The sequence below is a fragment of the Drosophila rhopaloa genome, unplaced genomic scaffold (assembly GCF_018152115.1).
Source record: "Drosophila rhopaloa isolate 14029-0021.01 unplaced genomic scaffold, ASM1815211v1 contig_3, whole genome shotgun sequence".
In the NCBI taxonomy this organism is placed as follows: domain Eukaryota; kingdom Metazoa; phylum Arthropoda; class Insecta; order Diptera; family Drosophilidae; genus Drosophila; species Drosophila rhopaloa.
Window position 1 is genome coordinate 25,251,756 of NW_025335123.1, and position 27,514 is coordinate 25,279,269.

Sequence of the window (27,514 nt, forward strand, 5' to 3'; positions counted from 1 at the left end):
ATCAATTTAGTGTTGTACTAAATTGTATATGATATTTATATTTTGTGATATTCCATGGCTTTTGTAACTTTAAAATTGAAAGACATTCGTAAAGCTATTTGCAAAACATTTATTTTGTGGAAAATGATTCACGAAAACAAATATATATAAATGTATGATAGTGCAGTGATGAGCATGAAGCGATCGAGAAAAAAAACAGAATGCATTATGATCATGGACAGGTGGGGCTCCTAGTAGAAGCCGTAGTGCCCGTGGTGGTACGGATAGTAGCCGTGGTGTCCGCCGTAGTAGGGCGCCGAGTGAACGTATCCGTAGCCGCCGTAGTAGGGACTGCCCAGTCCGTAGCCGCCGTAGTGGCCATGTCCATGTCCGTAGCCACCGTATCCCCCGTAGCCACCGTAGCCACCGTATCCGTGGGCGAATCCGTAGATGCCTCGCTTCTCCGTCTTCTTCTCGTCCACGGCGGATGGCTCTGGCTCCAGGGCTTCAGGAGCGGGCTCCGAAACGGCTGCCCAGGTGCCCACCAAACAAACGGCCAGGATTAAGAAAACACACTGCACAAGGAAAAAAAAGGAGATTCAGGTTTTGATTTCGATACTTAAAATATCTACATGTTAAAATCTTTCTTGTAGAAAGTATCCTTGGCTATACTACAATTTTTATATTATATCGATGTCAATTGATTTAACTTCTTTTAAATAACTAACTATAAAATTTCGGTTTTTATTTATAAGAGCACGTCAATAAATTCTTTTTTATATTTCCATAACTACACCTTTAGATATTTAAAAAAATATATATGTATTGTAAAAGAATATACAAACTTCACATTTAAGTTTAAGGCTGGGTTAAAAATTTTTAAAATAGCACTTGTAACAAGAAAATAAGGACATATTTTGAGTTACATAAAGTAATCGATATGAAAATGTTTAGAAAATGTAGCGGGATACTAACAATATTTCTGCCACAATTACTCGAATAAATAATAAAAAAAATCACATTTTTATGTTATAACAACATAAACGTGGATTAAACGATTTACAACTGTTATAAAACACGCAGTGAGATATTATAAATATTTCTGCAACTTTAACTTAAACTTGTTGTTAAAAAAAACTGTCACTTAAAAAAAAATTAAAGTCCTTCACTGAACGTTTTTCACAAGCGCAGTTAATCCTTTGTGCTGCTGCTGCTTACCAAGAACTTCATGTTGCTGCTGCAGAGGTTGCTGGATAGCTGGATTGCTGGATAGCTGGATTGCTGGATTGCTGGTGGTCTTGATGGGTTGGGCGCCAGGCGAGGTTTGTTGACGGCTGCCAGTTGCCCGCCGCTTTTATAGTCACCCGGCTTGGCTTGTTGCTGCTACAGTTGCAATTATGCAAACTGACAACAGCAGCAGCAGCAGCAGCGATTGTTGCAGCTGAATTGAATGCATGACGGGTTGAGGACTTGAAATCGAATATTGTTTATGCTGCGAGAGCCAAAAGGTCATCCATCCGCTCATCCGGCGGAGTGGAGTGGGCGTGGAAACTAACGATATCGGTTATAATTGCAATCGCAGACCAAATTCTAAGATCCCAGGCTTATTGGGCAATCAACAATGAGGCGGCAATGCGCTCCACATGCAACATGAGACTCTAAAATGAGTTCCACAATCACCAAGTGCCCCTGTCGTGTATCGTATAACACTTTCACTGGCTAATCGGATGGTTTACAGGGCCCAAAAGGGGAGCATTACCTAAGTTCGTTCAGAAGCTGGGCCAAATAATAAAATGCCACAAGTCCCGTGGGAATTGCGCATGCATGTGCCAGCATTATATACAAATTATGAACAATTGCACGTTTGGCAGCATTTTGGCATTTGTAATTAAGCTGCCAGCCAGCTGAGATCTCTGCCAGATCATTTCCAATGCAAACTCTTATCGAAAGAATATCCAAAGTGCACGACTTTAGCGAGTTCCTCTAGGTGAAGGGGTATATTGGGCCAAAGGTTGCTGCCCTGGTCAATAAAGTCATTAATTGTTGTGATTGCAAGCAAGGTTTATTCGAAGAACTACGGTTTCAGTGGGTATCTTACATATTTGAAGCAAACAGGTATTCAAAAATCGTATGTTTAACAACATTTTTTTAAAGACACACGTTGCTAATAGGAATTTAGCGTTCTTAGAAGTTTGAAGTTATTAAACACAACACATTACAATGCTCTGGTTAACATAAATACATATGTACATATACCAAATTTATTTCTAATTTTGGTGTTTTACAAATTAATCATACTCTTAATTTAAGTGATATAAAGTAATCAAAAGCTATTTTCTTTATGTTTTTTTGGAAAGTAACATTGCATTAGTACAAGCTGAATGTCTTTTATAATAACTTTTGCATATATAATTCTCAGAACTAATTAAAACTTAAATATCACTTATTTTTTCTTTAATAATTTAAGAGATGGCGATGATCCAGTCTCAGTACTGCTCTAAACTTTCCCAGTCTTAGATTACTGGATATTCAGCCGTAGAGACGACTCCTTCCTCCGATCATTTCCGTCTGCCGGGGCTGGGTAACCACTACCCAGTACCCAGTACCCAGTACCGTACCGCCGCAACACAATGAAGGACGACCTTGACCGCAGTGGCAATTGCAATCGCAATCGCAGTTTGTGCTGCTCCGAGTTCCCAAGTCATGAATGAAGCAACGCCGGAGGCAACATTGTTGAATGAAGCATGGAAAAGCGCATTTTCGTTTCCATTTTCGTTTTCCCAATCGACGACGTCTCGTCATCTCCAGCCAAAAGTGGGTGGCACCGCCATTGTCTTCTCCTCCCCGCGATTGTTTGGTATCATTTCATTTAATATTAATGCCCTGCGCATCGGGGGTGAATGCACGCGAATGCGAGACGCGTTGGGCAAGCGGAAGCCATCGGGGGCTCTGCGATCTGGTCACGATCCGGGGATGACAACATTTTTGATTGCCAGCTAAATTATAATTCTTGGCTAATTCTAGTCTGCGGAATTGATTGATTTCCCATTGTGACCGGTTTGATTTACGGCTCCAGACGATTATTGGCAGGCTAATGGCGCATTGTTGGGTCTGTCCAGGGTCAGATCTTGAATCTCGAAGTCCCGCCGGGGCTCCGGATTGCCATCCACTTTGGCCAGCTGTCCGTGGTTACACAACAACAACAGGCGTTGGCCTTTTCAGCTGAAAATGCTTACATTTCCTTAAAATTTATTGCGCTTAACAGACATTTAACAATTAAAGGGGCGGAGGAAGGCGGGTCCTAGTACTTGAGCTCCTTGGCCTTGTCGTGGGCCCCCTCGTCTAAGAGCTTCAGCTCCGCCTGCTGCTTCTCCGGCCGGATGACCGTGTAGTAGTGGTAGTAGCGCATCCCCAGGATGTAGGTCCCGTAGAGGGTGACCCCGATGCAGGCGTAGACGGCGCCGCGGTGCAGCTTGTCCAGCAGCGAGTTGGCGTTGATGGGCTTCTTCTGCATGGCGGCAAATCAACTCCCTTCGAAATCCGTGAAAATTTCCGGTTCACCAACCAAGTTTCCTCAGCTGTTCTGTCAGTGATGAGACAGCGGCGGGTATATCGATGATACGGGCACCAATCGATTAGCTGTGGCCACAAAAATTCGAATTTGTCGTCGTTTTTGACCTTGTTTTTTTAAAGTTTTAAGAGTTTTTACAGCAATTCTGTTATCTTTTTATAATTTAAGGTTACATATGTTATGAATCACCATCACCTATACACAATAATTTATAGCCTTTCGCTAGTTACAGCTAGACTTAACTGGCTTTTACCGATTACTTTCTCCGGCCAGCTCTAGTGATTGACAATCGATATACTTTTACACGCACGTGTTTACAAATTATAAGTACATTGGAATTTCAGAAGTAACAACGCCATTGTGAAATAGCCAACCTGTAGAGATTTTAGGAGGTCTAATGGATCACGAATATGCTGGCGTTAGCCCGCTGGGCGCCGGGGATGGCAAGGGCGCCGCTTCGAACGCGGTAGTCCTGTGCTGCGAGTGCGGTGTAGCCATCCAGCCGAATCCGGCCAACATGTGCGTCACCTGTCTGCGCAACCATGTCGACATCACGGAGAACATCCCCAAGCAGGCGGTGCTCCACTTCTGCCGCAATTGCGAGCGCTATCTGCAGCCGCCAAACGAGTGGATTCAGGCCTCCCTGGAGTCCCGCGAACTCCTGGCCATCTGCCTCAAGAAGCTGAAGGGCTTGAAGGACGTGAAGCTGGTCGATGCTGGCTTTATCTGGACGGAGCAGCACTCCAAACGTATCAAGGTGAAGCTGACCGTGCACGGCGAGATCACCGGCGGAACGGTCCTGCAGCAGGTCTTCGTGGTTGAGTTCACAGTGCAGAATCAGATGTGCAACGATTGCCACCGCACAGAGGCCAAGGACTTCTGGCGCTGCCTGGTGCAAGTGCGCCAGAGGGCGGACAACAAGAAGACCTTCTACTACCTGGAGCAGCTGATCCTCAAGCACAAAGCCCACGAGAACACGCTGGGCATAAAGCCCGAGCACGGCGGTCTGGATTTCTTCTACGCCAGCGATAACCATGCCCGGCGCATGGTCGACTTTCTGCTGACCATGGTGCCCGGCAAGGTGACCACCTCGAAACGTCTCATTTCGCACGATATCCACAGCAACAACTACAACTATAAGTACAACTGGTCGGTAGAGATAGCACCGGTGTCGAAGGACAGTGCCGTTTGCCTGTCCAAGAAGCTGCGCCACCAGCTGGGTAATCTCTCGCCATTGGTCTTGGTCAACCGGGTGTCCAGCAGCATTCACTTGATTGATCCCCTGACGGCACAGATCGCCGAACTCACCTCGCAGGTGTACTTCAGGTGGGAATTCTCTCCTCCTTAGACTCTTTGAGTAAGCTAATTGATCCGTCTTTTTCAGAGCTCCCTTCGAGGCCATCTGCAATCCCAAGCAGCTAGTTGAGTATGTCGTCATGGACATTGATGTTATCATGGAAAAGGATCGCAAAACCTATCCTGGTCAGGGACAGGTCTCCTTCAAGCACGCCCTCTGCGACATTTGGGTGGTGCGAGCCTCGGAACTGGGCATCAACGATAACCCCATTCACACACGCTCCCACTTGGGTCACCTTCTCAAGGTGGGCGACTCTGTGATGGGCTACAACACCGGCGAGGCCAACATCAACGATCAGGAGTTCGACAAACTATCGCCAGAACTCATTCCAGATGTGATCCTGGTGCGCAAGCACTACGATCGCCAGACCAGACTCAGCCAGCGCGTGTGGAAGATCAAGCATCTGGCGGCGGAGGCCACCGATGAACGCAGCAAGTACGACTACCACGAGTTCCTCGACGATCTCGAGGAGAACGAGGATATCCGCGGACAGGTCAACATCTATCGGGACACCAACAAGACGATACCGATCGAGGCGGAGGCCACTGGCGGAGATGTGCCCCAGATCACGTTGGAGGAGATGCTGGAGGATATGACGCTCGAGTGCGCCGATGACGAGATGGGCGAAGAGGGAGGTGCCGAGGAAGCCGAGCCGCAGTTATAGGTTTTTTTTTTTATTTATCAACATTCTTTTACCCATGTATGCCCTGTACATATTCGCTTAAGCGACATAAACAACTAGGAAACTTAATGTGTGGAAAACTCCCTTGGATCTACTTACACTGCAAAGTAATAGCACCTTTTTGTTACCAAGGTGGCAAAGTAAATTGTAATCGGAATACTGATTGCTTCAATATTTCTTTTGGTTCTTTAAGGGACATTTGAAACTATAAACTGCCGCACAGTTTTCAAGTAGTTTGACAATATCTTAAATGATAATTTTCTGCTCCTTTTTGGTGTAAGCATAACGTTGGTAACATAAGGGTTTCACTAAAATTCTAGCTAAGTCTTGTCTAAGCTGCTCGTTCGTTCCGCCTTAAGAGAGTCCCAGCTGGGGTTTCTCCTTGAAGAAGTATACCTCTTCGCAATCGCAGTCATGTTCCGCCTCCCATTCGAGTAGCGCTTGCTTTACGATGGGAAGGATGTGCTTTCTGGTGGCCTGGACATTGTGTTGACGCAGAAAGCACCCACCCATAAAGCGGGTGTCCACCTCATGCGGTCGCAGCTCCAGCTTAGGATCGTTGGATTCAACTAGTGCGAGCCGTACGCGCTCCACGAATTGGCTCTGGCCGGAAAGGGAGATCAAGGCCAGGTCCCGCTGCACTTGGCCGTCGGCGGGTGAGACATACATGCCCAGAATAACCAGTAGATTACTCTCTACGCCAAACTCGCGTACAGCTTTTTCGGCGCCGCTCTTTTCCACGAAATCCCTGACCAGGATAGGCATTCCAGCCAGAGGCACGACCTGGCGATCGGTTTGCAGGATCTTCATGTCCTTGCGCAGCACTTCGGTGAGGGTAAGTTTACTAATGTCGGCCCTTGCAGCCACTAGCTCATCGAAATTGCTGGTTCTTTGATCCTTTTGACTGTTCAACTCCCTTTCCAGCTGCTCCACCATGGCCAAATCTTTTGGCCCAAAACGCTTAGCCGCCGGGGCAAAGTTGATAGTGTCCAGCACGATAGTGGCGTGCAGAAGCTTGGCCACGCCCGCGGATCGAGGTTCTTCCTCGGCCAGATAACGCTCGGCCACAAGAGTGGCACAGGAACCCACTGTGGCGTCGATGTCCAGCTCACAACCCGGTGGCAGCTTCTTAAAGGATGCACTACTGTCCTCTAAGGGCCTGTGATCCAAAATCTCCGTCACATTTGGTGCAAGCGGACTGACATGGTGATCCACGAGGATAACGTTCACATTCTGGGCCACTTCCCTGGGGATATCATCACGGAAGAGCAGTACGGGCTCGGCAATGCCACACTTGCCAAACAAGTAGCCCACCTCTGTTTTCAGAGGGTAATCCCGGCGAGGAATGTTTAGAATAGGCACATAGTCGTGCTCCCGGTGGCGCTGGGCGTAGACAAAGGCCAAAGTTAGGGCTGACACGGCGGAATCCAGGTCGCAAGATTCGTTCCCAATCACTAGATGCAGTTTCCTTCCGGGATCGACGGAAGCAGCTGCCCAAACAGCAGGTGACGCTTCCGCCAGATGCTGCAGAAAATGGGAAACCCTATTAGTGCTTGGATTTCCCCAGTCAAGACACTCCTATGGGGTACTTACCCGTCCCAAGGCGCCGCGGGCTTGAGCCAGAAAACGTAGAAGACACATTTCCCAGGGGAAGCTCAAGGAAAACTGTGAAAAGCTGAGAAAACAAACGTTTTTTTTATAATTCAACAGTTGCGCGTATCGATACGAGGCGACATTTATCGATTGCCAATCGCAAAACAGCTAAAAATGTCAGATGTTCATTTATTGTTGTTATAAGCTATATATTCGTGCCGATTGTGACGCAGGCACATATGTAATCTCTTGTTATTCACTTGCTTAGCTTAATTACATTATTTGGGTTTATTCCACACTCTCACTTGCTATCAGCTGCATCTATTTTGTATGCTTTATCAGCAGAGCCTTAAATTGTATTAGCAGGTTTCGTTTCGCTACATAATACATACATGCACACTTTTTGAAACACCTTAGCTGTAAAATATACCCGTGTTTATATTTTATGTTATTCCTCATAAAAAGCCTCAATATGTATAGAAATTTAAACCAAAATTATGTCAGCCATAAAATCGATTCTGTTTTGGCGGGGTATAATTTAAAGCTGGCCATCACTCCACCAGCTGATTGTGGCTTTCTGTTATCGATAACTCAACCAAATTCAAACCCCCATGGCGCCAGCTGACCTGATCCTAATAATTTTATGTTTATTCTAAAATCACAAGATATTAATACAACCGACGTCGTAGTCCCAAATTAACCCCGCTTCTCGATCGCAGCACAATTTTGATCGAGGGCTCCACGTCCGCTCCCATTGGGAGAAGCTGGTAGTGCCTAATCAATTTGGTCACCATGGTTTTCATCTCCAACAAGGCGAACTTTTGGCCAATGCAGTTTCTCGGCCCAGCGGAGAAGGGTATGTAGCTGTAGGGTCCCAGTCTAGAGGCCTCTTCTCCCAGATGCCTGTCCGGCTGGAAAAGAAGGGGATCGGCAAAGAGTGTTTCATCCCGGAGTAGCTGCCAGAGAAGTACGACTACGTTCGTTCCCACTGGAATGCGGCCACCATCTGGCGGGAATTGGAGAGTATGTATCGTGTGGATTATAAACCGACTTCCTCTCACCTATGGCCAAATCCTTTTCCAGACAGCGAGCCACTGCCGGGATCGGCGGATACAAACGCAGCGACTCCTTCACCACGCAGTTCAGATAAGGCAGCGCTGCAAAATCTGCGTAGACCACGCCCCTGTCCAAATCACGGCCGAAGTGCTTCTTCAGTTCCTCAAACAGCCGTTGTTGCACTGCCTCATGGCGGGAGAGCAAATATAGACAGAAGGACACTGCCGAAGTCGTGGTATCGTGACCCTCAAAGATGAAGGTGTTTACCTCATCGCGGATTTGTTTGTCGGTCAGCGGTTGTCCATCCAAAGTGGCTCGCAGGAGAGTGTCCAGCAGAGCGTGACGCTTCTCCGGCCGACTCTGGGGTGCCTCCCTGGCCAGCAGGAGACGGCGCTGCTCTATGATTCCATCGGTGAACTGATGAAGGCAGTGGACACCTGCTTGTTGCTTCTTAAAACCACTGGACCAGCACAACCGGAAGATCTGGGGAATGAGGAGATGCGGTCTCATGAACCTGGTGGCCAGGATATTCGTCAGACTATTGCAGAATTTAAGGCGTTAGTATGACAGCTAAAAAAGTATTAAGAACTGCACTTCCACCTACTCTTTTACAGCGTGCACCACCTCGGACTCCTCGTCTCCTTGGGCGTCCACACTAACCCCCATGGCCGTTTCGGTGATGATGTCTAGAGCAGCCAAACACACGTAGGGATAGATGTTCAAGGTCTGCTCGCCAACCGATAGGGGTTCCAATCGCATCACCAACCTGCTGCTCTGCCTGTCAAAGACCTCGACAAACTGCTCCAGGATGCTGAAGTGAAACGTGGGCGTGATGATCTTCCGCATCGTGTGCCACTCCTCTCCGCGACTTAGGAGAAGTCCGTTGCCCAGCCAACCACGTAGGGCGAAATACATGGTGCCCTTTCTCAGCTGCTGCTGGCTGTGCAGCAGTGCATCTACGTGTCGCGGCTCCGCAGTAATCACAATCACGTGGCCCAAGACAGAGCCCATGAAGCTGCGACCAAAACGCTGGACATACTCGGCGAATTTCTCGTGGAGATCTATAAGATATGAAGGGGAATGAGGAAACCTTAAGCATTTGGACCTTAACTCACTGTCTGGCTGAAAACTTCGCATCTGCCAGGCGGATCCCACTAGAGGAACCCTCGAAACACTGGGCACCACGCCACGCAGGGGATGTCGCAGCTCCTTCAACACCAATCGGAGCAACCAGGCCACCAGGCGAGCCAACAGGAGGGTCACCAGCAGAGCCACCAGCATGTTGTGCCCCCTGCAACTCGGTGTTGAGTGGTTTGGACTCTCGAGCAGCTGGCAATCTTATCTGAAGCACCGCAAATGGATTACCTATTTATACACCAAGCACTTGGCGTTTATAGCTTTTCGCCCAAGTTTATATAAGCGAACCGATTCGAATAGTGCGCCTCTGGCCAGAGTGAAACGGGGGGATGGAGCGCCTAGCCAAGCGAGACGGAGAATCCGACTAGCCAGCTGATTTCGTTCAACACAGCTGGTGGAAAATCAATCAATCAACACAGAACTTACATGCAGTGATAAGGACGGTATTGTTGTATTAAGATAAAGTAAACATACTACCAATTCAATTATCCAAAAGCCAAGGCATATGAATATTAATCATATATACAATTTTAATCTAAACAAACACAGCTGCTAGGACTGACGGGAAGGAGAAATCTCGTCAAGCTGAGCGAGGTTTCAAGCCCAAATGGACTCCGTTGACTGAGCGCAGGACGATGTTCATCGAGTGCCGGGGATCAGGACCCAAGGGCAACAGCTCGAAGTGCCGGAGCAGCTTGCTGATGGTGCTCTTCATCTCCAGCATGGCGAACTTTTGACCAATACAGTTCCTTGGCCCAGCAGAAAAGGGGATGTAGGCATAGGGATGAGTCTGCGGAACATCCGCGTCGAATCTCTCCGGTCGGAACTCATCGGGGGACTCGAAGTACTCCGGATCACGGAGGAGAACATAAATGCCCAGGGTGAAGTTAGTGCCGGCTGGAATGCGCTTGCCACCTGAAAGTAGAAGAGGAGTCTGATTAGATAGAGGACTAGGATCTCAATCGCACCACCTACGTATTTCCACATCCTCGGCGAACCAGCGGCCGATCATGGGCACTGGCGGATGCAAACGCAACGACTCCTTGATCACATTCTCCATGAACTTCAGCTCACCCAGATCGCGCAGGGTAACTGGCCTCTTACGGTCCTCTCCGAGAACCTCGCGGATCTCCTGCACCAGGCGCTGCTGCACCTCCGGATGCCTAGAGATCTCGTACAAACAGAAGGAAATGGCCGACGTGGTCGTGTCATGGCCCTCGAACATAAAGGTGTCCACCTCCTCGCGGATGTCCTCATCGCTCAGCGGAGCCCCGTCGATGGTGGACTGCAACAACACATCCAGCAGAGCCATGCGGCGCTTCTGGCCCAGATCATCTACCTGCTCCTCTGGCGCCTTATCCTGGGAATTATTAACCAGCGTGCGACGCCGCTCGCGGATGATGTTCTCGGTGAAGTCGTGCATGACCTTGATGGCTGCATCCTGCCGCTTAGCCTCCGTTGGCTTGGTCAGCCGGAAAATCCAGTCTACCCGCTGCCAGGCGTGGATGAAACGAGTGATCATGATGTTGGTGACGCTGTCACAATGAAGGAATCGTCAGATAGAAAGGGGTTTGCACCAGGAGCACACTCACTCATTGACAGCCTTTACGTAGGGCAGATCAGGATTCATCTGGGCATTGATCTTGGTGCCCATGGCAGTTTCTTAAAGGAAAGATAGTAGGAGAAGTCAAAATTTGTGTTTAGGTAACTGATTTCAGAACTTTTCAATTTAATATATGTACCATGTCTCACCTGCAATAATGTCCAGGGCAGTTAAACACACCACTGGAAAGATGTTAATGGGCGTCTTGCCGTCGGCCCTCGATTGAAGTTGCTCCACCATCACGGCACTCTGCTGGTCAAAGATCTCAACGAACTGCTCTAGGATCTTAAAGTGAAACGTGGGCGTGATGATCTTCCGCCGACCGTGCCACTTCCTGCCCGTGCTCATCAGCAATCCCTCGCCCAGCCATCCGTGGAGCAGCTTGTACAGATTGTTCTTGGTGATATGCTGTTGGCTGCTCAGCACAAACTCAATGTCCCGGGGATCCGTGGAGAACACGGCCAGCTGGTGGATAACCCACACCCTGTAGAGGCGACCGTATTTGCGCTGATTCTTCGTCACAAAGTCCATGATTTCTACAGATATATGAGGGGAGATTACACTATGCAACAGGGTCTGATATTGTTGAGTGCTCAGATAAAGAAACCGTTTTTTAAACCATCATATTTGAATATGTTATGCTTTTTTGTGGAATGAAATTATAATAGTAATGAGTGGGTATTCTACAATTATTTTATTATTTTCCTATTTAACATAATAAAGGCATGATTTCACGAAATGAAAGGAGAACTTACGTTCGGCATTCAGACCGCGGTACATAAGGACGTTTCCCAGAAGGGGAAGTGGCCGCGGACCCGGCATATAGTGCAGCATATCGTTGCGCCGCTTCCGCCAGAAGTAATCCCACACAAGAAGTGTGGCGAACGCCACCAGGAGGAGCAGACCAGCAACACCCAGCATTGTGCAGCGTTCGACGAGCGATTCACTACTGAGCAGTACTATAAATAATGAAAGCGATTCGTTATCTCCCGCTGTGTGGGCTCTTAATCTGGAGTCCACCCCCAGCTGGCATCCGTAAGAGAGAGCGGGGCGTAAGAGAATCTACGTTGGTAATCTACGTTGTGTGGCGGACTGTTCCCAAGTAGGCAAATCCAAAGAGCCGATTACGGATCGAACTGATTGGAGTTGCACGCCCAGTCACGGTGATGGGTGGTCTTTTTGTTGAAAGATCATGCTTAGTCGGTCAATTGTCGCCAAAATTGTATACCAAATGTTTCAAATGTATACAAATTCACTTAAGGGCTAACTATATGTAACCTACATTAGGATATTATATTAACTAGATTGCTGTAAATAATATTGTGGTATATAGAAAATATAAATAAATCTTAATCGAATAAGAATTTAAAACATCAATTTAATTTTAATAGAAAGATTAAAATGATCTCCAACAAATGTCTTATAAAATTTAAACCGATTTAAACGATTGCTGTTTGAACAAAAATCTTATCTTATATTAATGTAATTGTGTAAATAGCGCCCATTACAATTGTCCAATTTATCGAAAAGATAAGTATATGTATATAATTTGAACAACAATTGGAAAATCTCTTGTTAGCTTATCTTCCTCCAAAGAATGCACCTAAATTGAGTTCGTTGCTAATCATGATTACCAGGCAGTTAAGAGTTCTTATCAATTTCCCTTGTCATGCTTATTCAGCGAATATTGGATTTAAGACAGGCTGATTATAAAGATATATATTCAGGATGTTTATGGAGATCGACACAAAATTGTATGCCCATGGAAACACAAAAACCTAAACAATTATTCCGATAAAGTTATCTTGGAGTTCGTTCAACCACTTTGTTTTGAACTGAACGGAAGTTGTTAAAAATCATCAATGGAAAGATCGATTTGCTCTGAATAATTGTATGCACCACTGACAATTCGGTTTTTATATGTAATAGAGACAAAGTTCAGTAATGACTAATGAGCCCGCATATTGTTTGTTTGAATATTAAATTGTTCAGAGAGTTCTAGTTTAACCTGTTATAGAACAGCTTCCAAACGGTTCGCTCAATTCTTCTCTAATCTCTGGTTGCGCCTTATAAACTTAAGAGTTTGTTGTCTAAGAGAACATTAAACATTGCATTTTTAATTACACAGTCTTTTGATTTAAAAAAAGATAATCTTAAATGTTAATTATTTTTCGATTTTATAAGTTAACATATAATTTTTGGTCTATTTTCTATTTTTTATTTCACGTAAGGAATTCTGATTCTACATTTTTGGGGATTCCCCAAGTAATTTACTCACATCAATTGTTTGTATTTTAGTACATATGTTATATATGAAAATATATTAAAATTGCATTGATCACAGCTTCATTTTCAGTCCAATTACAGCTTCAGTTGTTAAACCATAATCTATTTATGTATATAATGTTTTTTTTGCGTTTGGTAAAGGCTTCCGATCTAATCACTCCGGTAATACTTTGTATGTACATACATATACACATGAAGTCAGATAACGCCGAGACCATTCGACTTTTCCCAGGCCCTTGTTGGCGTCGCTATCCAAGGCGGGGGCGGAACCGCGTGAAAATTAATCTGAACTCTTGGTCCTCCGATAGTGGCGAAGCCTAGTCACGATGAAGGCACACTTTCTGGTTCATTCATCACAGAATGTGGGTCAACGGACCGCTCCTAGTCCTTGGATATCACTGTGGATGGTCGAGCTCATCATCTCCAGATACCCCAACTGACATGTGGGATGGCGGAAAAGATGCTCCTCGGTTGACACTCCAACTGCCGCTCGGTTTTGACCCCGGTCGTAATTTTTGGCCTTCGCCTTGGTTTTCGGCTCCAGTCCACTGATTGTGGCCGCCTTATCGCAATCCGCGTCGGCTACAAAACAGCCCCGCCGCCGAGCAGAACCAACTAGTCGATGGCAAACGGTCGCTGCGTTAGATAGATTCAATCCCATTCCCATACCCCATCCCGAAGAGCCGAAACCGAGAAGGCAGCCATGTATCTGGAGCTCTTTGCGATCCTCCTGACGACCCTCTTCGCATGGGACTATTTGCGAAACAGGCGCCACAACCGGATGTACGCCGCCGCCGGAATCCGGGGACCCAGGCGCTATCCTCTGGTGGGCAATGCTCCCATGATGATCAAGGAGTCACCCAAAAGTAGGTCATGACCATTATTAGTACTGAGTTTTGTTGATTATAAAATTATACAGTTCGTAGGTATTGCTTTTTAAGAATGAATTGTTCTGTATTTTTCATTAGCGATTCCAAAACCATGTTTTGGAAATCCAAATATTAATATATATTTTAATAGCTTCTGGGATAAACATTTTTTATCAACTCATTTTTAACTCCTTCCCATAAATGTTTTTAGAAATATTTGAAAAAATTTTAAAAAAAGGAGTAAATAATAACATACCATTTATATACTTGCAGCTGTGTTCGATCTGCAATTCCGACTGATTGCAGAGTTCGGCAAGAACATCCAAATCCAGATGCTGGGGGAACGCGGCTTCATGACCGCCGATCCCAAGATGATTGAGGCCATCATGAGCAGCCAGCAGACCATCCAGAAGAACAACCTTTACGGACTGCTCGTCAACTGGCTGGGCGATGGCCTGCTCCTCAGCAAGGGAAAGAAGTGGTTCCGCCGCAGGAAGATCATCACACCCGCCTTCCACTTCAAGATCCTGGATGACTTTGTGGAGGTCTTTGACCAGCAGAGCGCCATTATGGTCCAGCAGCTCTACGCTCGGGCGGATGGCAAGACGGTGATCAACATGTTCCCAGTGGCCTGCTTGTGCGCCATGGACATCATTGCGGAGACGGCGATGGGTGTGAAAATCAACGCCCAGCTTCAGCCGGACTTTCCCTACGTTCAGTCGGTCAAGACGTGAGTACCATATCAGCTTAATCCTCAGCTAACAGATTGACATGCATATCTTTTAGTGCCTCTGCCATGTTGGCTGAACGCTTCATGAATCCCCTGCAGCGTACGGATCCCTCCATGAAGCTCTTCTATCCCAAATTGTTCACCAAGCTGAATGACTCTGTGAAGGGCATGCACGATTTTACCAACACGGTAATCACTGAGCGACGCGATCTCCTCCAGAAGTCGATTGCCAATGGAGAAGATGCCAACGCTGCCCTCCTGAACGACGTGGGTCAGAAGCGCCGCTTGGCCTTGCTGGACGTGCTCCTGCAGTCCTCCATCGACGGAGCGCCCTTGAGCAACGAGGACATCCGCGAGGAGGTGGATACCTTCATGTTCGAGGGCCACGACACTACGACCAGTAGCATCGCTTTTACCTGCTACTTGCTGGCTCGTCATCCGGAGGTTCAGGCTCGCGTCTTCCAGGAGATCCGCGATGTCATCGGTGACGACAAGTCCGCTCCAGTGAGCATGCAGCTCCTGGGCGAACTCAAGTACTTGGAGTGCGTTATCAAGGAGTCGCTGCGACTATTTCCCGCGGTGCCGCTCATCGGACGCCACATCACCCAGGACACTGTGCTCGATGGCAAGCTCATACCGGCCAACTCCGACGTGGTCATCCTTATTTACCATGCCCAGCGCGATCCGGACTACTTCCCCGAGCCGGAGAAGTTCCAGCCGGAGCGTTTCAGCATGGACCGCAAGGGCGAGATCAACCCCTTCGCCTACACTCCTTTCTCCGCGGGTCCGAGGAACTGCATCGGCCAGAAGTTCGCCATGCTGGAGATGAAGAGCACGATCAGCAAAATGGTGCGACACTTTGAGTTGCTGCCTCTCGGCGAGGATGTCCAGCCGGTGCTGAATCTAATCTTGCGTTCCTCCACGGGTATTAATTGCGGCATCAAGCCACGAGTCTATTAGGGGTTCCTGTGGTGGTCTTCATTTTTTTTTAAATAATTTTAAGGAAAGGGCTTTGTAAATATTTCAATAAACTACTTGTACTTAGTAATATCCAGTGATGGTGAGCATTTTTTTTGGAGTTGAGGTATACTATTAAATTATTAAGGAAACAATAAAATAAAAAAGTTCAATTCCGAATAGAAAAAGAAATAGATTAGATTGGTAGACAGATAGATAGATTGATTAGATTTTATAATTTTCATATGATTTTTAATGCAAAAGCACGACAATAAATTGAATATCATAGAATAGGTTTGGCCTTTCGTTAGCGGAACTCAGAAATAGACTTTAAAATGGGCAAATGGGAATAATTCATGTCTTGATCCCGACCCTCCATCACTGTATACAACCTGCACGCACTCCGTCTTCGGTTTAAATGGATTCTATATTAGCTTTAACCGGCTCGAACAACTCAAAAAAAAAGCGATTTCCGTAGAGAGGCTATGGCGTTGGGCTACTAGTCCCAGCCGTAGACCTTGCCCGGAGTGGGCAGTTTGGAGGACGTGGCCTTTGGCGCTGCTCCGGCCTCGGCCGCCAGCTGCTTCTGCTGCTCCACCAGGTCGATGGGCGGGAAGACCTCGCGACGGGCATCCCGCTGGCAGTAGTAGTTGGCGGAGTGCAGGTGCGACGGTCCGTCCGGGAGCTCCGGCTGCGGCTGGGTGCGATCGGCCACTCCGTCCTCGAAACGCAGCGCCAGGTTGTGCTCCCGCTGCAATTATAGTCGGGATTAACCAGAGATTCCCATGTTCCGTCTTACATAACACGGATTTCAGTAATCCGTGGGGCTGTTGTCCGGGAATTGGGGATACTTACGCCTAGCAGGAAGGCCCGAATGCGCTGGATAAAGGGCGAAACGTCACGGCGCAGGGCAGACATCCTGAGAGGTTTATTTTGTTTATTTGCAACTAAATTATTTCTTCTAAAAAACACCAGTTTTTAAGTGTGCCCGATTCTTATTCCGACCATAATACCGAAAGCAAATGTATTGTTTCCTTCGCCAGCCGGTCACACTATGTTTGCAGTTACAAGAATTTAAAAATATTTGACTTTTTATTCATTTGTAATAAAGCGATGCATTATCTTAAAAACTAACATGAAAATGGATCACAAAATTGATCATCGTTAATAAGTCAAATTTACTGTAGCTTAGAGAATAAAACCAGAGCTATGTCACTTTGAAATCGGATTAAATTTGGTTAAGTTATGGACTCAGAATTCAAAATTTGGGTCACCTTTTAACAACTCATCGGAAACTTATAAATAACCAACATAAAAATGGTTCAAAATTTCGGTCAATGCTAAACTGAAAATTTTGAATGCAGATTTTTAGTGAATCCAACCACAAGTCTTTAGAGGTATGCCACTTTCAAATCGGATTACATTTGGTAAAGTTATGGAATCTAGAAGTCCAATTGTGGGTCACCTTTGGGCAACTCATCGGAAACTAATAAATAACCAACATGAAAATGGGTCAAAAATTCGGTCAATGCTAAACTGAAAATTTTGAATGCAGATTCTTAGTGAATCTCACCACAAGTCTTTAAAGGTATGCCACTTTGAAATCGGATTACATTTGGTAAAGTTATGGAATCTAGAAGTCCAATTGTGGGTCACCTTTGGGCAACTCATCCGAAACTTAGAAATAATCAACATGAAAATGGGTCAAAAATTCGGTCAAAGCTAAACTGAAAATTTTGAATGCAGATTTTTAGTGAATCCAACCACAAGTCTTTAGAGGTATGCCACTTTGAAATCGGATTACATTTGGTAAAGTTATGGAATCTAGAAGTCCAATTGTGGGTCACCTTTGGGCAACTCATCGGAAACTTATAAATAACCAACATGAAAATGGGTCAAAAATTCGGTCAATGCTAAACTGAAAATTTTGAATGCAGATTTTTAGTGAATCCAACCACAAGTCTTTCCAACCACCTTTGGGCAACTCATCGGAAACTTATAAATAACCAACATGAAAATGGGTCAAAAATTCGGTCAACGCTAAACTGAAAATTTTGAATGCAGATTTTTAGTGAATCCAACCACAAGTCTTTAGAGGTATGCCACTTTGAAATCGGATTATATTTGGTAAAGTTATGGAATCTAGAAGTCCAATTGTGGGTCACCTTTGGCAACTCATCGGAAACTTATAAATAACCAACATGAAAATGGGTCAAAAATTCGGTCAACGCTAAACTGAAAATTTTGAATGCAGTTTTTTAGTGAATCCAAATAACAAGTCTTTAGAGGTATGCCACTTTGAAATCGGATTACATTTGGTAAAGTTATGGAATCTAGAAGTCCAATTGTGGGTCACCTTTGGGCAACTCATCGGAAACTTATAAATAACCAACATGAAAATGGGTCAAAAATTCGGTCAACGCTAAACTGTAAATTTTGAATGCAGATTTTTAGTGAATCCAACCACGAGTCTTTAGAGGTATGCCACTTTGAAATCGGATTATATTTGGTAAAGTTATGCAATCTAGAAGTCCAATTGTGGGTCACCTTTGGGCAACTCATCGGAAACTTATAAATAACCAACATGAAAATGGGTCAAAAATTCGGTCAACGCTAAACTGAAAATTTTGAATGCAGATTTTTAGTGAATCCAAATAACAAGTCTTTAGAGGTATGCCACTTTGAAATCGGATTACATTTGGTAAAGTTATGGAATCTAGAAGTCCAATTGTGGGTCACCTTTGGGCAACTCATCGGAAACTTATAAATAACCAACATGAAAATGGGTCAAAAATTCGGTCAACGCTAAACTGTAAATTTTGAATGCAGATTTTTAGTGAATCCAACCACGAGTCTTTAGAGGTATGCCACTTTGAAATCGGATTATATTTGGTAAAGTTATAGAATCTATAAATCCAATTGTGGGTCACCTTTGGGCAATTGGAAATAACCAACATGAAAATGGGTCAAAAAGTCGGTCAACGTTAAAATGAAAATTTTGAATGCAGATTTTTGGTGAATACAACCACAAGTCTTTAGAGGTATGCCACTTTGAAATCGAATTACATTTGGCTAGATTATGGACTCTAGGAGTTGAATTGAGAATGCCAATTCCCAACTAAAAATTTTTAGTTTTGGTCAATTCAGAACAAATAAGATTTTTTTACTGTGTCTATGTACGTGTATTTATTTTATTAATATATTATATCGCTTTGCACTTTCCCAACTTTTGTATGTGGAAAACTTTGATTAATTTCCATAAAGTAATGATTAAAAAATTGAGGAAACTTGCTCCTTTGGTCGTCGGTTAATGGATACATATAAATAAATAGATAATCGCTCTCGATATTCTGTCTTCAGTGTTGTGTTGCTCTAATTGTAAATTAAACTAAGTACGCCGTAAACTAAACTACTGCAATTTAAAGCTGCCGCTTTAGTAGTTGCGAGAGTTCCTTTTAAACGATTCCAGGGGATGTTTATTCCTTCCATCGAGTCCTTGGTCCCCGGCTTAGGCAGACGTGGGCTCTGGCTGGGATTGGGCGACTGCTTCGGGACTGGGCGCCAGCTGCTCCACGCTGATGGTGCGCACAAACTCGGCGGTGGCTTCGATCACAATTGTGGGCAAGTCCTCAGCGGCTGCAGGCGCAGAAGGAGCAGCTGCCTCCTCCGTTTGCGGTTCGCTGATGGTTGGTGTGGCTTCCTCTGTGGTTGGTGGTGCTTCCGTGACTATCACAGCCACTGGCACAGGCTCAGGCACGCCCGGCGCCAATGTCTTAATCTCAACGGGAGCAGGAGCAGGAGCTGCTGCTGGAGTGGGCTCCGCAGCAGGAGCAGGTTCTGCAGAGGGAGCTGGATCTGCCACAGGAGTGGCTTCTGCTGGAGGAGCAGGGGCTGTTGCTGGAGCTGCATCCACAACTGGGGCTGCTGCTGGAGCTGCTTCCACAACTGGAGCCGCTGGAGCTGGAGCTGGAGCAGAGGCCTTGGCCACCGGCGCAGGCGATGCGGACTTGGCCTTAGCGGATTTGCCCACTGCCGGCGAGGGAGTCCTCGATTTGAGATTCTGCTCGTGCGCACTGCGGTCCATCAGCACCGATGTGGACTGCGGTGGCGCGGGACTGGCCGCCCGCTTGATGTCCTCGATCTTGGCGTCCATCTCGGCGCGGATTTCCTTGATGGGCTTCAGCAGGAACACCGGCACATTGTCATCCCGCCGCTGGTACAGCATCTCGCCCTCGAAATCCACCAACTTGTGTTTGCGGGCGCGCAACAGAATGCCCACCACCTTGTCGGAGATGTAGTTGTAGATCTGCAGGAGGAACACACAAGGGATTAGAGGGCCACTAGGGACAAGGACTGTAAACCACTCACATTGAACAGCTCGCCGAAGGGAATCACGCGCATGGTGGGCTCGTCCTTGACGTCGTAGCCCTCCGAATTGATGATCTGGCACAGTTCCAGCATCTCCTTCATTACGTGGATGTTGGCCTTCTGGCCACGCATCTCCGTGAGGCTGCCGGCCAGTGGTTTTCCATACTGATCCTTCGAGAAAGTCGGTTTCGGAGAGGAGGCGCGTCCGTCCTGGGAGAAGGGATTCAGCAGCTGCGACTGCTTGTGCTGAGTCGCCTGGTTGTTGAACATGGCTACTTTGGAGGACAGCGGTGAGTCCTGCAAGGATAAGTGGACAAAGAGCCGTTCTTAATAAGGTTTTTCGGGGATATTATATTTCAACAGAGGAAGCCAAACTTTAAATTGAACTTTGGCTCGGCGTTGCCAGGCAGGCTGCAGGCTTAACACTGCTTGTCCTGTCAGTTTGTCGCGTTGCCAACTGATCGTCACAACTGCTTAAGCTTTTCTCAAGTTTAAATTTATCTTTTAGTGGGTATCTGCTCAATATTTAAAATAAAGTATTAAAATCAGGAACTGAGCCTGCATTACAAAAATAAAATCATTAAAGACATTTTGGTCAGCTAATCGCTTAAGTAAAATGTATACACATATACGATATTCAAAAATAGTTTTTACTTGTTTATAACAACATTTGTATATTCACTTCGGAAAACCCCTAAAAAATATGATGATTTAATGCTAAATAGCTGTCAAGTGCTGTGAGGAATTTCCCAAAATCATTAAACTAAATTGTATCAAGTATTAGGCAGTAATTCTCTTTAATCTTTCACCAAAATTCCTCTTTAATGGCCTTTAAAATTGAAACAGTAAAAACTAAGCCCCCAGTTCAAGTGCAAGCAGTCGTTCCCGCGTTGCCAACTCACCCACTGGGCGCGCAATTAATGGGTTTCAAATACTACAACTTGCTCGAACAAGTTCTCACCGGGAAAATTAATTAGCCGCAATTAAATAACAGCGGTCTTACATTTTGTGTAATTTTTCATCTAATAAGTGCAAGATTCCCGCGCCATGAGCCACGGCAGCAGAGGAATGCGCAAATGTCGTGGTCATAAATAAAGGCCTCCGCGGAAAAGGGGGCGGGCAAACGGCGGGCGATGTGTGGGCGGGGCAGCACTCTTTGACGAACAACCAAGGCGCACATATATAATCGTAGATATATGCCCACTTCCTACAGCACAAATAAAAGCGAGAGATGTTCACGAAAATCAAAAAGAAAACAGGAATGACCTTCACGGCCAATTTTCGCCACTATCTGGTGTTTATTCAGTTTGGTTATTATTTATGGGGGCCGCAACGAGAGTGGAGTCCCCGATCGAGTTGCCCATGAATATGAATGATGCTATTGACTTGACTCCCTCCACTGAGGTTTATGGTTTATATAATTGGACATTTTGGCCATTTTGGCAACGCCCGCAATGACGTTCCGAATTTGTCTCTTTGATCAATATCCAAAAATTCGTCAATCAGGCGAATTTCATTCATATCACACTGGCAAAGGCGTTTAAAAATAAACCCAACGATGAATGAAAAGCGGCCAGAACTTGGCAACCACTTTTCGTCCGCCGGGGAGAGTTTTTTCTTTTATTTTCTTCTCCCCGGGGAGAAAGTCTGGGAAAAATGCATAAATTGCCCATGGAAATTAGTTTCGAAATTTTCATTTTCATTTCGTCGCCGCAAAAGCTGGGAAGCCACTTCTCCACTTCTCCAGGGGCGATAAAAACGAAATTTATATTGTAAACAAGGTCCACCGATCTTCAAATGTAAGGGAAATCCACTGCGAAAGGCCAACGACCAAAGAAACCGAGCTTATGTGCGAACAGAAGAAATGCGAAATTAGTTAACAATTGTGGGAGGTTTTCATGTGAAAATAAGCAATGACTTTGTTTTCAAATCATTTCAATAGTATTAAAACAACCTAAGGTTTGTAGAATACTATTCTTTTTGATCCAGAAACTATTTGTAATACACTGATACACAATGACAATATATTATATATACTTGTGTTTCACTTTCAAGTTTATATAACCAACATTGTTTTGGGATCGAAGTAATTTGGAATAGCGTTACTGCCACTTGCCAGGACAATAACATTTGAAAACCTCATGATATTGTGTGGAACCCATAGGATTATTATTATTTATGGTGCTAAACAAATTATGCAGACACTGAAACGGATATTTTTGTGTTTTTTGGTAACATTTTCAGCTGCAGCTGGCCGGGTCCGGGCGAATTGGTTACGTAGTCCTCTGTCTTACGGATCTATTTGTCGGCGCCGTTGTCACTCTCGCGAAGTCTGCGCATTCTATATCTACTATCTATATAGCCTCTATACGGACGGACACTACGGATGGGATGGGATGGGATGTGATGGGATGGGTATCTGTGCATATTCAGCATTGCTATTTCGATGGTCATTGCCAAGAATTTTTCCGTGTTTTGATCTTTTTGCTGTGCGAAAAACCCGTTCGTTCCTCTGCCATTCTATATGTTCTATTTGTCTACATATACGTATAGTGGGCAAAGTAGGGGTGTGTATATTTTGGCAATTCATGTGGCGACAAATTAAAACAAACACAGCAACAAATTTCAACAAAAAGAAAAAAAAATCCCCTCCCCTCACGTTTCCCGCCCCTCCACCGCTTTGTTATTGTTTTGTTTGCAGGCTGAAATTCTTTATATCATTTCAATCCTAATGATTTTTAATCATGCCGTTGGAAACTGTCCAGACATTTTTCTCGCGGCTTTCGCTTGACATTTATTCTGGCCATTTGCATTATAATATTTCTTGGCCATTTTTCTGTTTTTCCTCTTATTTTTTTGGCTTTATTCTGGCTCCTCACGCATTTCTTGTGGTTTTCTGCGCATAAATAATTTTCGGGCATTTGTCGCACGAGATGTGCGAGCGAAAAAAACAATACAATGTGGTTGAGATCGCAACAAATCTTTTTATAGTTCCGAGTGCGGCATTCCAAACATGCCGCACAAATCTTAATCCAAATCCCTTTTTTTATTTTCTGGCCTTATTGTTGCTGGGCAGCATTTTCAAGAAGCTTTTACTTCGATATTTGTCACTGAGTTACTAGAATTATCCAAGGTAATCTTTCTTCAATTGTTTCCTTCTTTGAAACTACCAAACTATCTATTATAGGTATTTTCTCAGGAATTTCAAAAACTTTTCTTTGATGTTTCGCTTTTTTCTATCTTGACGTCAATATCTCTCTAAGTGTTTATTAATTTAATTGAAATTGGAAATAGGATCGCCATAGCATTGGTGTGTTTCAATGAAGCTTATAATTCAGTTCTAACTTTTATATCCATTTAAGAATTTTTCATTATAAGTTTAGCACCAGATTTAACATTTCTCCACATATCACATCAGTTTCGTTTTTACAAACTATTAATTTGGTAGCGGTGATCATTTAGTAACTAAATTACTCACAGTGGTTAAAATGGTAAGTGAAGATTATTTATGATTGATAGGTAAGTAAGACTAAACTAGATGTCTTTGTAGGACATTAAATACCCAAGTGATGGTCGTTTAGGATTAATAGGTAAATAAATATCTGAATTACTTACCACCACGAAGCGCAGGGCGCCCAATTCGTGCGATACGTCCGTCATAGTTCCACCGGGCTTGGCCTTATTGGGTTCCGGGTTCTGGCTGGGATCTTGCAGATTGGTGGCCTAGTGGTACCGGGCAAACTGGTCCGGAAAGTGGCAGTTGGATGGTTGGATAGTTGGGTGGTTGGCCGCTTTGCTCTTCGGCCCTTTGTCACCGCGAATTCGCAACACTTTTGCCTGCAATCGGAAAGAGAAAAGAGTTGGAGACAAAGGCCCCGAATGTGGGAAAGAAAACCAATTAAATTTAGCAACAGACAACATTCATAACAATGGAAATGTGTGTGCCCATTGTGGATGAGTTTATTTTGTTTCTTTTCGGTGTTTTGGTCTATGGCGAATTGCCAAACAGCGTTTATTTACTCTTCACCAGGTTACCAATTTACCATTTCCTTTGTGACCCAGACCTCCAAAGAGGTGTACGGTTCCACATCCCACCCCCCTCCCCACCCAAAGCAAAGTTACAGAAGATGATGGGCAGCAGAAAGTAGAAAAATAGAAAAACAGAAAGCAGAAAAGACAAAAAAGGGGAAAGATGGAAAGAGGGAGAGAGGAGACAAAAACAGAAGCAAAACAAAGCGAAAAAGACCGTTAGGCCTGAACTCTTGAGCGCCCCTCGTATTATAGTAGTCGTACGACCCCGAAAGATGAACCGGAATTCGGTTTCGTGCCCATTTGCCGTTCCGTTTTTCCATTTCGAATTAACTGGAAATTGCTGAGCATTAACCCCTCCGATTTCCAGTAAGCTTTAAGTTACCGACAACCTGTCACACATACGTATTATGTATGTAAGTATGTATATGCGATTGTAGTTTGCATCCCATATCAATCACGCAAAACGTAAGGCCACTTGAGTATGAAATTATCAAATAAAACCCTTAAAGGTACCGAGATTGCAAATAAAACGTTTACTAGTTGAGAAATAGCTCTCTAAATATTCAGAGATTTACGAAAACGTAAAGTGGTGTAGGCAAATATTTTCAAAGCCTAAATCTCAATCAAAACCACACAAAAAGTGTAAAAGAAACTGGCATAAAAGGTGATACCTTTGTTTATATTTCGAATGCAAATTAGCTGGTAGATAGAACACGTTTTAAATCAACACATAATAAAAAATTCAGCACAATAGAAAATAAAAAAATCGAAATGAAAATTATTTCAATTATTTATATTTGAAGTATACAATATATATATATCAAATAGAACAGCTTGCCTTACAAAATGAGATTGAAAGTATTTACTTTGAATGCTATAAAATACAATCTAACATTTATATAAGCGTGTCAAGAAAAATTGGCTTACTGTTTTGGTTTACTTAATTTTTGGGGTTTTCTCTCGCAAATTTTGGCCTTAAAATATTTGTAGTTTTTGGGAACACTGAGCGGTGTTTCATATTTGTTCGCTGTTAGTTTAATAGTTTTCTCACTCACTTTTCTTGGTGTTTTTAGAAGTAGCTCCTCTTAGTTTTTGGCTTTTGGCTGGCTGGAATTCCTCGATATGTCGGGCTTCCAATTTCCGTTTCGATTCGATCCACTCACAATGCAAAATGCACACGTTTTGAGAAACGCTTCTTCTTTTGATTTAACAACGGAAAAAAAACAAGAAAAATGTCTTTCAACTGGGTGATACGGTGTGAATGCCTGCGTTCCGGGTTTTGTATCTTTGGTTTTGACTTGATTTGGATCTGATCGCTTTTGGTATATATCTTTAATGTCTCTTGTGGGTACACGCCGTTTGGTTGCTGGGACCAAAAGTGAGCGCCGAAAGCGATCGCGATTTCTTTTTATAGCCGCGATGGCACACACACACGGCGCCACTCACACTCTCGCAAAGCAGCTGCTTTTTTGATTTTCTGCCTTTCAGCTTTTCTGCTTTGTTTTCCCGCTCTCTGGGAAAGCGCTCTCTGCATTTCCTTTTAATTTTAGACCGTTCTTAGCATTTTTACCCACTTTTTTCCCAGCTGCTCCGAGAAAAACTCCCAGAAGTTGGAAGTTCAAGGGAGCACCTGCCGGAGTTTTGCCCAGCCATAAATGCACACTATGTACACACATACAGGTAAAGTCGGGGGTCACTCTTCAATCAACACCAGCTTACGCGCTTCGCTGGTCCGAGGGTAGGAGGGTCCGACTTCGGTCCGACCGCAGATATTCCTACTCCGATTCCGATTCCGATTTCATTGCCCTCCAAGAAGCCGCAAAGAAAACAGCGCTCTGAGAGAGATGCACTGGGGAAAAAATAATTACAAGTAAATAAGACCCAAAATCCAGCTATAATAAAACACTCCCTTTAATCTCATTTATCAATGCACTTTGGATATCAAATTTTCATTGGTAATACTGAACAGTATCTCTTAAAAATCGAATGACTGCAATTCAAAAAACTTTTATAAATATTAAATCATACTGATAACTCTTTTGATCTACAAGATCCTTGTTTACACAGTATACTAAACTATAGATTATGAAAATATATTCCATGAAGACTGTATTGAAGTCTTTTTTAAATTCCTTTTTTTCCTTTGAAAATGTTAAATGTTTTAAGAAAAAGAGAAAAAAAAACTTGAATTTCTAGAAAAAGAAAACACTAAAGGGGTTCAAAAAAGAGACACGATTAGTCAGTGGTAGTTTCCCAACAAAATTACGAACATAAATTGTTCGACATTTGTACAAAACCAAGCTTGAAAGATAGGCAATTTTTCGCTCAGTGTAGCAGCGTGTGGGAATCGCGAAAGAAGTGAAAATCGAATCAGCGATGCAACGCTCGTGCCGTTCGAAGTGCTCTTGGGAAAAACCGGAAGCGGTCGCCCTGCCCCACCCCCTTTTTCCCCAACGCCCCTCGGCAGCCCACATATACATGTGTACACAAGTATAGACCCGAAATAGACCGACCATCTAACGGTATGCTGATGGTTGGGTCGCGTTTCGATCGGGGGTTCACGTAACGCGCTGATCGTCGCTGGGCTTTTTGGATGCCGTTCAAAAATCCCTACCCGAAAACAGCAGGAAACGCGGCTTTCGGATCTCAAATCCTGAATCTCGAATCTTGAATCTCGGATCTCGAATCGGAGGATACCAGGATCTCAGAGGCGCACAGTCAAAGAACCCACCAAAATGCGCGTGCCCAGCTGCCTTGGCTTGTCAGTTGGGATTCGGATTCGGATTTGGACTTGGTCCACTCGGCCCGCCAATCTCTAATATACGAGTTTATTCCGCTAATTAAACAAATTCGACTGCATTGTTTGCATTCAATGATGGGTTTATGGGGGTATATTGGGCCCTGGGTCGGGATATAACCGGACTTCCTTTTTCAATAACAAAAAACATAGCTTACTAATACGTTTAAAATAGCCACCATTGTACACAAATATCTCTAATTTACTGAAGCTTTTAAAAATATAGAAGGTAAATATGTTGATTAAACACTAGTTAAGAAGCTAGTTGGTATTTAAATGTAAAAACTTTAACATGTACCGAAAATATAGTAATTATATTTCTTAAAATACATATGATTTTGAATAGAATCATAGAAATATTAATATTGTTGTTTTAAATTATAAATCGATATTATAATGTAAGAAGGGGAGTCTTAAGTCTTAGAACGCGTTTCCTAATTAGAAGGATTTTAAATGGAGAACTAGTAATGCCACACCCTATTCCGACTCCAACTTTT

The 27,514-nt window shown here is 44.4% G+C and overlaps 8 protein-coding genes across 9 annotated transcripts; 2 read left to right on the top strand and 6 right to left on the bottom strand.

Moving 5' to 3' along the window:
- Window positions 1-31: 31 nt before the first annotated feature.
- Window positions 32-1,257, bottom strand: LOC108046855 (keratin-associated protein 19-2). The gene is made up of 2 exons (XM_017126777.2): window positions 1,198-1,257; window positions 32-554 (listed from the first exon to the last, which is right to left on the bottom strand). The coding sequence occupies exons 1-2, from the start codon at window positions 1,207-1,209 to the stop codon at window positions 231-233; spliced, it is 336 nt and encodes a 111-aa protein (XP_016982266.2). The 5' UTR covers window positions 1,210-1,257; the 3' UTR covers window positions 32-230.
- Window positions 1,258-3,188: 1,931 nt separating this feature from the next.
- LOC108046865 lies at window positions 3,189-3,569 on the bottom strand. The gene has a single exon (XM_044461123.1). The coding sequence runs from the start codon at window positions 3,491-3,493 to the stop codon at window positions 3,281-3,283; it is 213 nt and encodes a 70-aa protein (XP_044317058.1). The 5' UTR covers window positions 3,494-3,569; the 3' UTR covers window positions 3,189-3,280.
- A 278-nt stretch (window positions 3,570-3,847) lies between these two features.
- On the top strand, window positions 3,848-5,752 carry LOC108046931 (60S ribosomal export protein NMD3). Its single transcript, XM_017126898.2, has 2 exons — window positions 3,848-4,876; window positions 4,935-5,752. The coding sequence occupies exons 1-2, from the start codon at window positions 3,948-3,950 to the stop codon at window positions 5,569-5,571; spliced, it is 1,566 nt and encodes a 521-aa protein (XP_016982387.1). The 5' UTR covers window positions 3,848-3,947; the 3' UTR covers window positions 5,572-5,752.
- Window positions 5,747-7,694, bottom strand: LOC108046933 (exopolyphosphatase PRUNE1). Its single transcript, XM_017126900.2, has 2 exons — window positions 7,183-7,694; window positions 5,747-7,113 (listed from the first exon to the last, which is right to left on the bottom strand). Exons 1-2 carry the CDS (start codon window positions 7,228-7,230, stop codon window positions 5,944-5,946), a joined length of 1,218 nt encoding a protein of 405 aa, XP_016982389.1. The 5' UTR covers window positions 7,231-7,694; the 3' UTR covers window positions 5,747-5,943.
- Window positions 7,695-7,812: 118 nt separating this feature from the next.
- On the bottom strand, window positions 7,813-12,009 carry LOC108046854. Its single transcript, XM_044461088.1, has 9 exons — window positions 11,734-12,009; window positions 11,128-11,514; window positions 10,968-11,037; window positions 10,351-10,910; window positions 9,964-10,290; window positions 9,354-9,575; window positions 8,843-9,299; window positions 8,244-8,776; window positions 7,813-8,188 (listed from the first exon to the last, which is right to left on the bottom strand). Exons 1-9 carry the CDS (start codon window positions 11,897-11,899, stop codon window positions 7,851-7,853), a joined length of 3,060 nt encoding a protein of 1,019 aa, XP_044317023.1. The 5' UTR covers window positions 11,900-12,009; the 3' UTR covers window positions 7,813-7,850.
- A 1,939-nt stretch (window positions 12,010-13,948) lies between these two features.
- Window positions 13,949-16,104, top strand: LOC108046932 (probable cytochrome P450 4d14). Its single transcript, XM_017126899.2, has 3 exons — window positions 13,949-14,130; window positions 14,407-14,863; window positions 14,920-16,104. The coding sequence occupies exons 1-3, from the start codon at window positions 13,968-13,970 to the stop codon at window positions 15,821-15,823; spliced, it is 1,524 nt and encodes a 507-aa protein (XP_016982388.1). The 5' UTR covers window positions 13,949-13,967; the 3' UTR covers window positions 15,824-16,104.
- Window positions 16,105-16,228: 124 nt separating this feature from the next.
- Window positions 16,229-16,837, bottom strand: LOC108046934 (NADH dehydrogenase [ubiquinone] 1 alpha subcomplex subunit 7). Its single transcript, XM_017126901.2, has 2 exons — window positions 16,676-16,837; window positions 16,229-16,571 (listed from the first exon to the last, which is right to left on the bottom strand). The coding sequence occupies exons 1-2, from the start codon at window positions 16,736-16,738 to the stop codon at window positions 16,320-16,322; spliced, it is 315 nt and encodes a 104-aa protein (XP_016982390.1). The 5' UTR covers window positions 16,739-16,837; the 3' UTR covers window positions 16,229-16,319.
- Window positions 16,838-18,978: 2,141 nt separating this feature from the next.
- On the bottom strand, window positions 18,979-25,593 carry LOC108047005 (GATA type zinc finger protein asd-4). Of its 2 annotated transcripts, XM_017127026.1 has the most exons (4): window positions 25,276-25,593; window positions 23,804-24,025; window positions 20,189-20,485; window positions 18,979-20,126 (listed from the first exon to the last, which is right to left on the bottom strand). In XM_017127026.1, the coding sequence occupies exons 2-4, from the start codon at window positions 23,846-23,848 to the stop codon at window positions 19,329-19,331; spliced, it is 1,140 nt and encodes a 379-aa protein (XP_016982515.1). In that variant the 5' UTR covers window positions 23,849-24,025; window positions 25,276-25,593; the 3' UTR covers window positions 18,979-19,328. The 2 variants fall into 2 exon arrangements, with proteins under 2 accessions (XP_016982515.1, XP_016982516.1); XM_017127027.1 differs by lacking the exon at window positions 23,804-24,025.
- Window positions 25,594-27,514: the final 1,921 nt, after the last annotated feature.

Excerpts from the sequence above, each read along its gene's own strand:
- LOC108046865 (XM_044461123.1), bottom strand. The coding sequence starts at position 3,493 with ATGCAGAAGAAGCCCATCAACGCCAACTCGCTGCTGGACAAGCTGCAC.
- LOC108046931 (XM_017126898.2), top strand. The coding sequence starts at position 3,948 with ATGGATCACGAATATGCTGGCGTTAGCCCGCTGGGCGCCGGGGATGGC. Across the intron at positions 4,877-4,934 it reads ACCTCGCAGGTGTACTTCAG|AGCTCCCTTCGAGGCCATCT; the intron begins GTGGGAATTCTC and ends CGTCTTTTTCAG.
- LOC108046933 (XM_017126900.2), bottom strand. The coding sequence starts at position 7,230 with ATGTGTCTTCTACGTTTTCTGGCTCAAGCCCGCGGCGCCTTGGGACGG. Across the intron at positions 7,114-7,182 it reads CCCGCGGCGCCTTGGGACGG|CATCTGGCGGAAGCGTCACC; the intron begins GTAAGTACCCCA and ends CATTTTCTGCAG.
- LOC108046854 (XM_044461088.1), bottom strand. The coding sequence starts at position 11,899 with ATGCTGGGTGTTGCTGGTCTGCTCCTCCTGGTGGCGTTCGCCACACTT. Across the intron at positions 9,576-9,963 it reads TTTGGGCTTGAAACCTCGCT|ATTGCCAGCTGCTCGAGAGT; the intron begins CAGCTTGACGAG and ends GCTTCAGATAAG. Across the intron at positions 9,300-9,353 it reads GCGAAGTTTTCAGCCAGACA|ATCTCCACGAGAAATTCGCC; the intron begins GTGAGTTAAGGT and ends CATATCTTATAG.
- LOC108046932 (XM_017126899.2), top strand. The coding sequence starts at position 13,968 with ATGTATCTGGAGCTCTTTGCGATCCTCCTGACGACCCTCTTCGCATGG. Across the intron at positions 14,131-14,406 it reads GATCAAGGAGTCACCCAAAA|CTGTGTTCGATCTGCAATTC; the intron begins GTAGGTCATGAC and ends ATATACTTGCAG. Across the intron at positions 14,864-14,919 it reads TACGTTCAGTCGGTCAAGAC|TGCCTCTGCCATGTTGGCTG; the intron begins GTGAGTACCATA and ends CATATCTTTTAG.
- LOC108046934 (XM_017126901.2), bottom strand. The coding sequence starts at position 16,738 with ATGTCTGCCCTGCGCCGTGACGTTTCGCCCTTTATCCAGCGCATTCGG. Across the intron at positions 16,572-16,675 it reads TTCGGGCCTTCCTGCTAGGC|CGGGAGCACAACCTGGCGCT; the intron begins GTAAGTATCCCC and ends CTATAATTGCAG.
- LOC108047005 (XM_017127026.1), bottom strand. The coding sequence starts at position 23,848 with ATGACGGACGTATCGCACGAATTGGGCGCCCTGCGCTTCGTGGTG. Across the intron at positions 20,486-23,803 it reads GCGCCCTGCGCTTCGTGGTG|GACTCACCGCTGTCCTCCAA; the intron begins GTAAGTAATTCA and ends TTATCCTTGCAG. Across the intron at positions 20,127-20,188 it reads CCTTCGGCGAGCTGTTCAAT|ATCTACAACTACATCTCCGA; the intron begins GTGAGTGGTTTA and ends TTCCTCCTGCAG.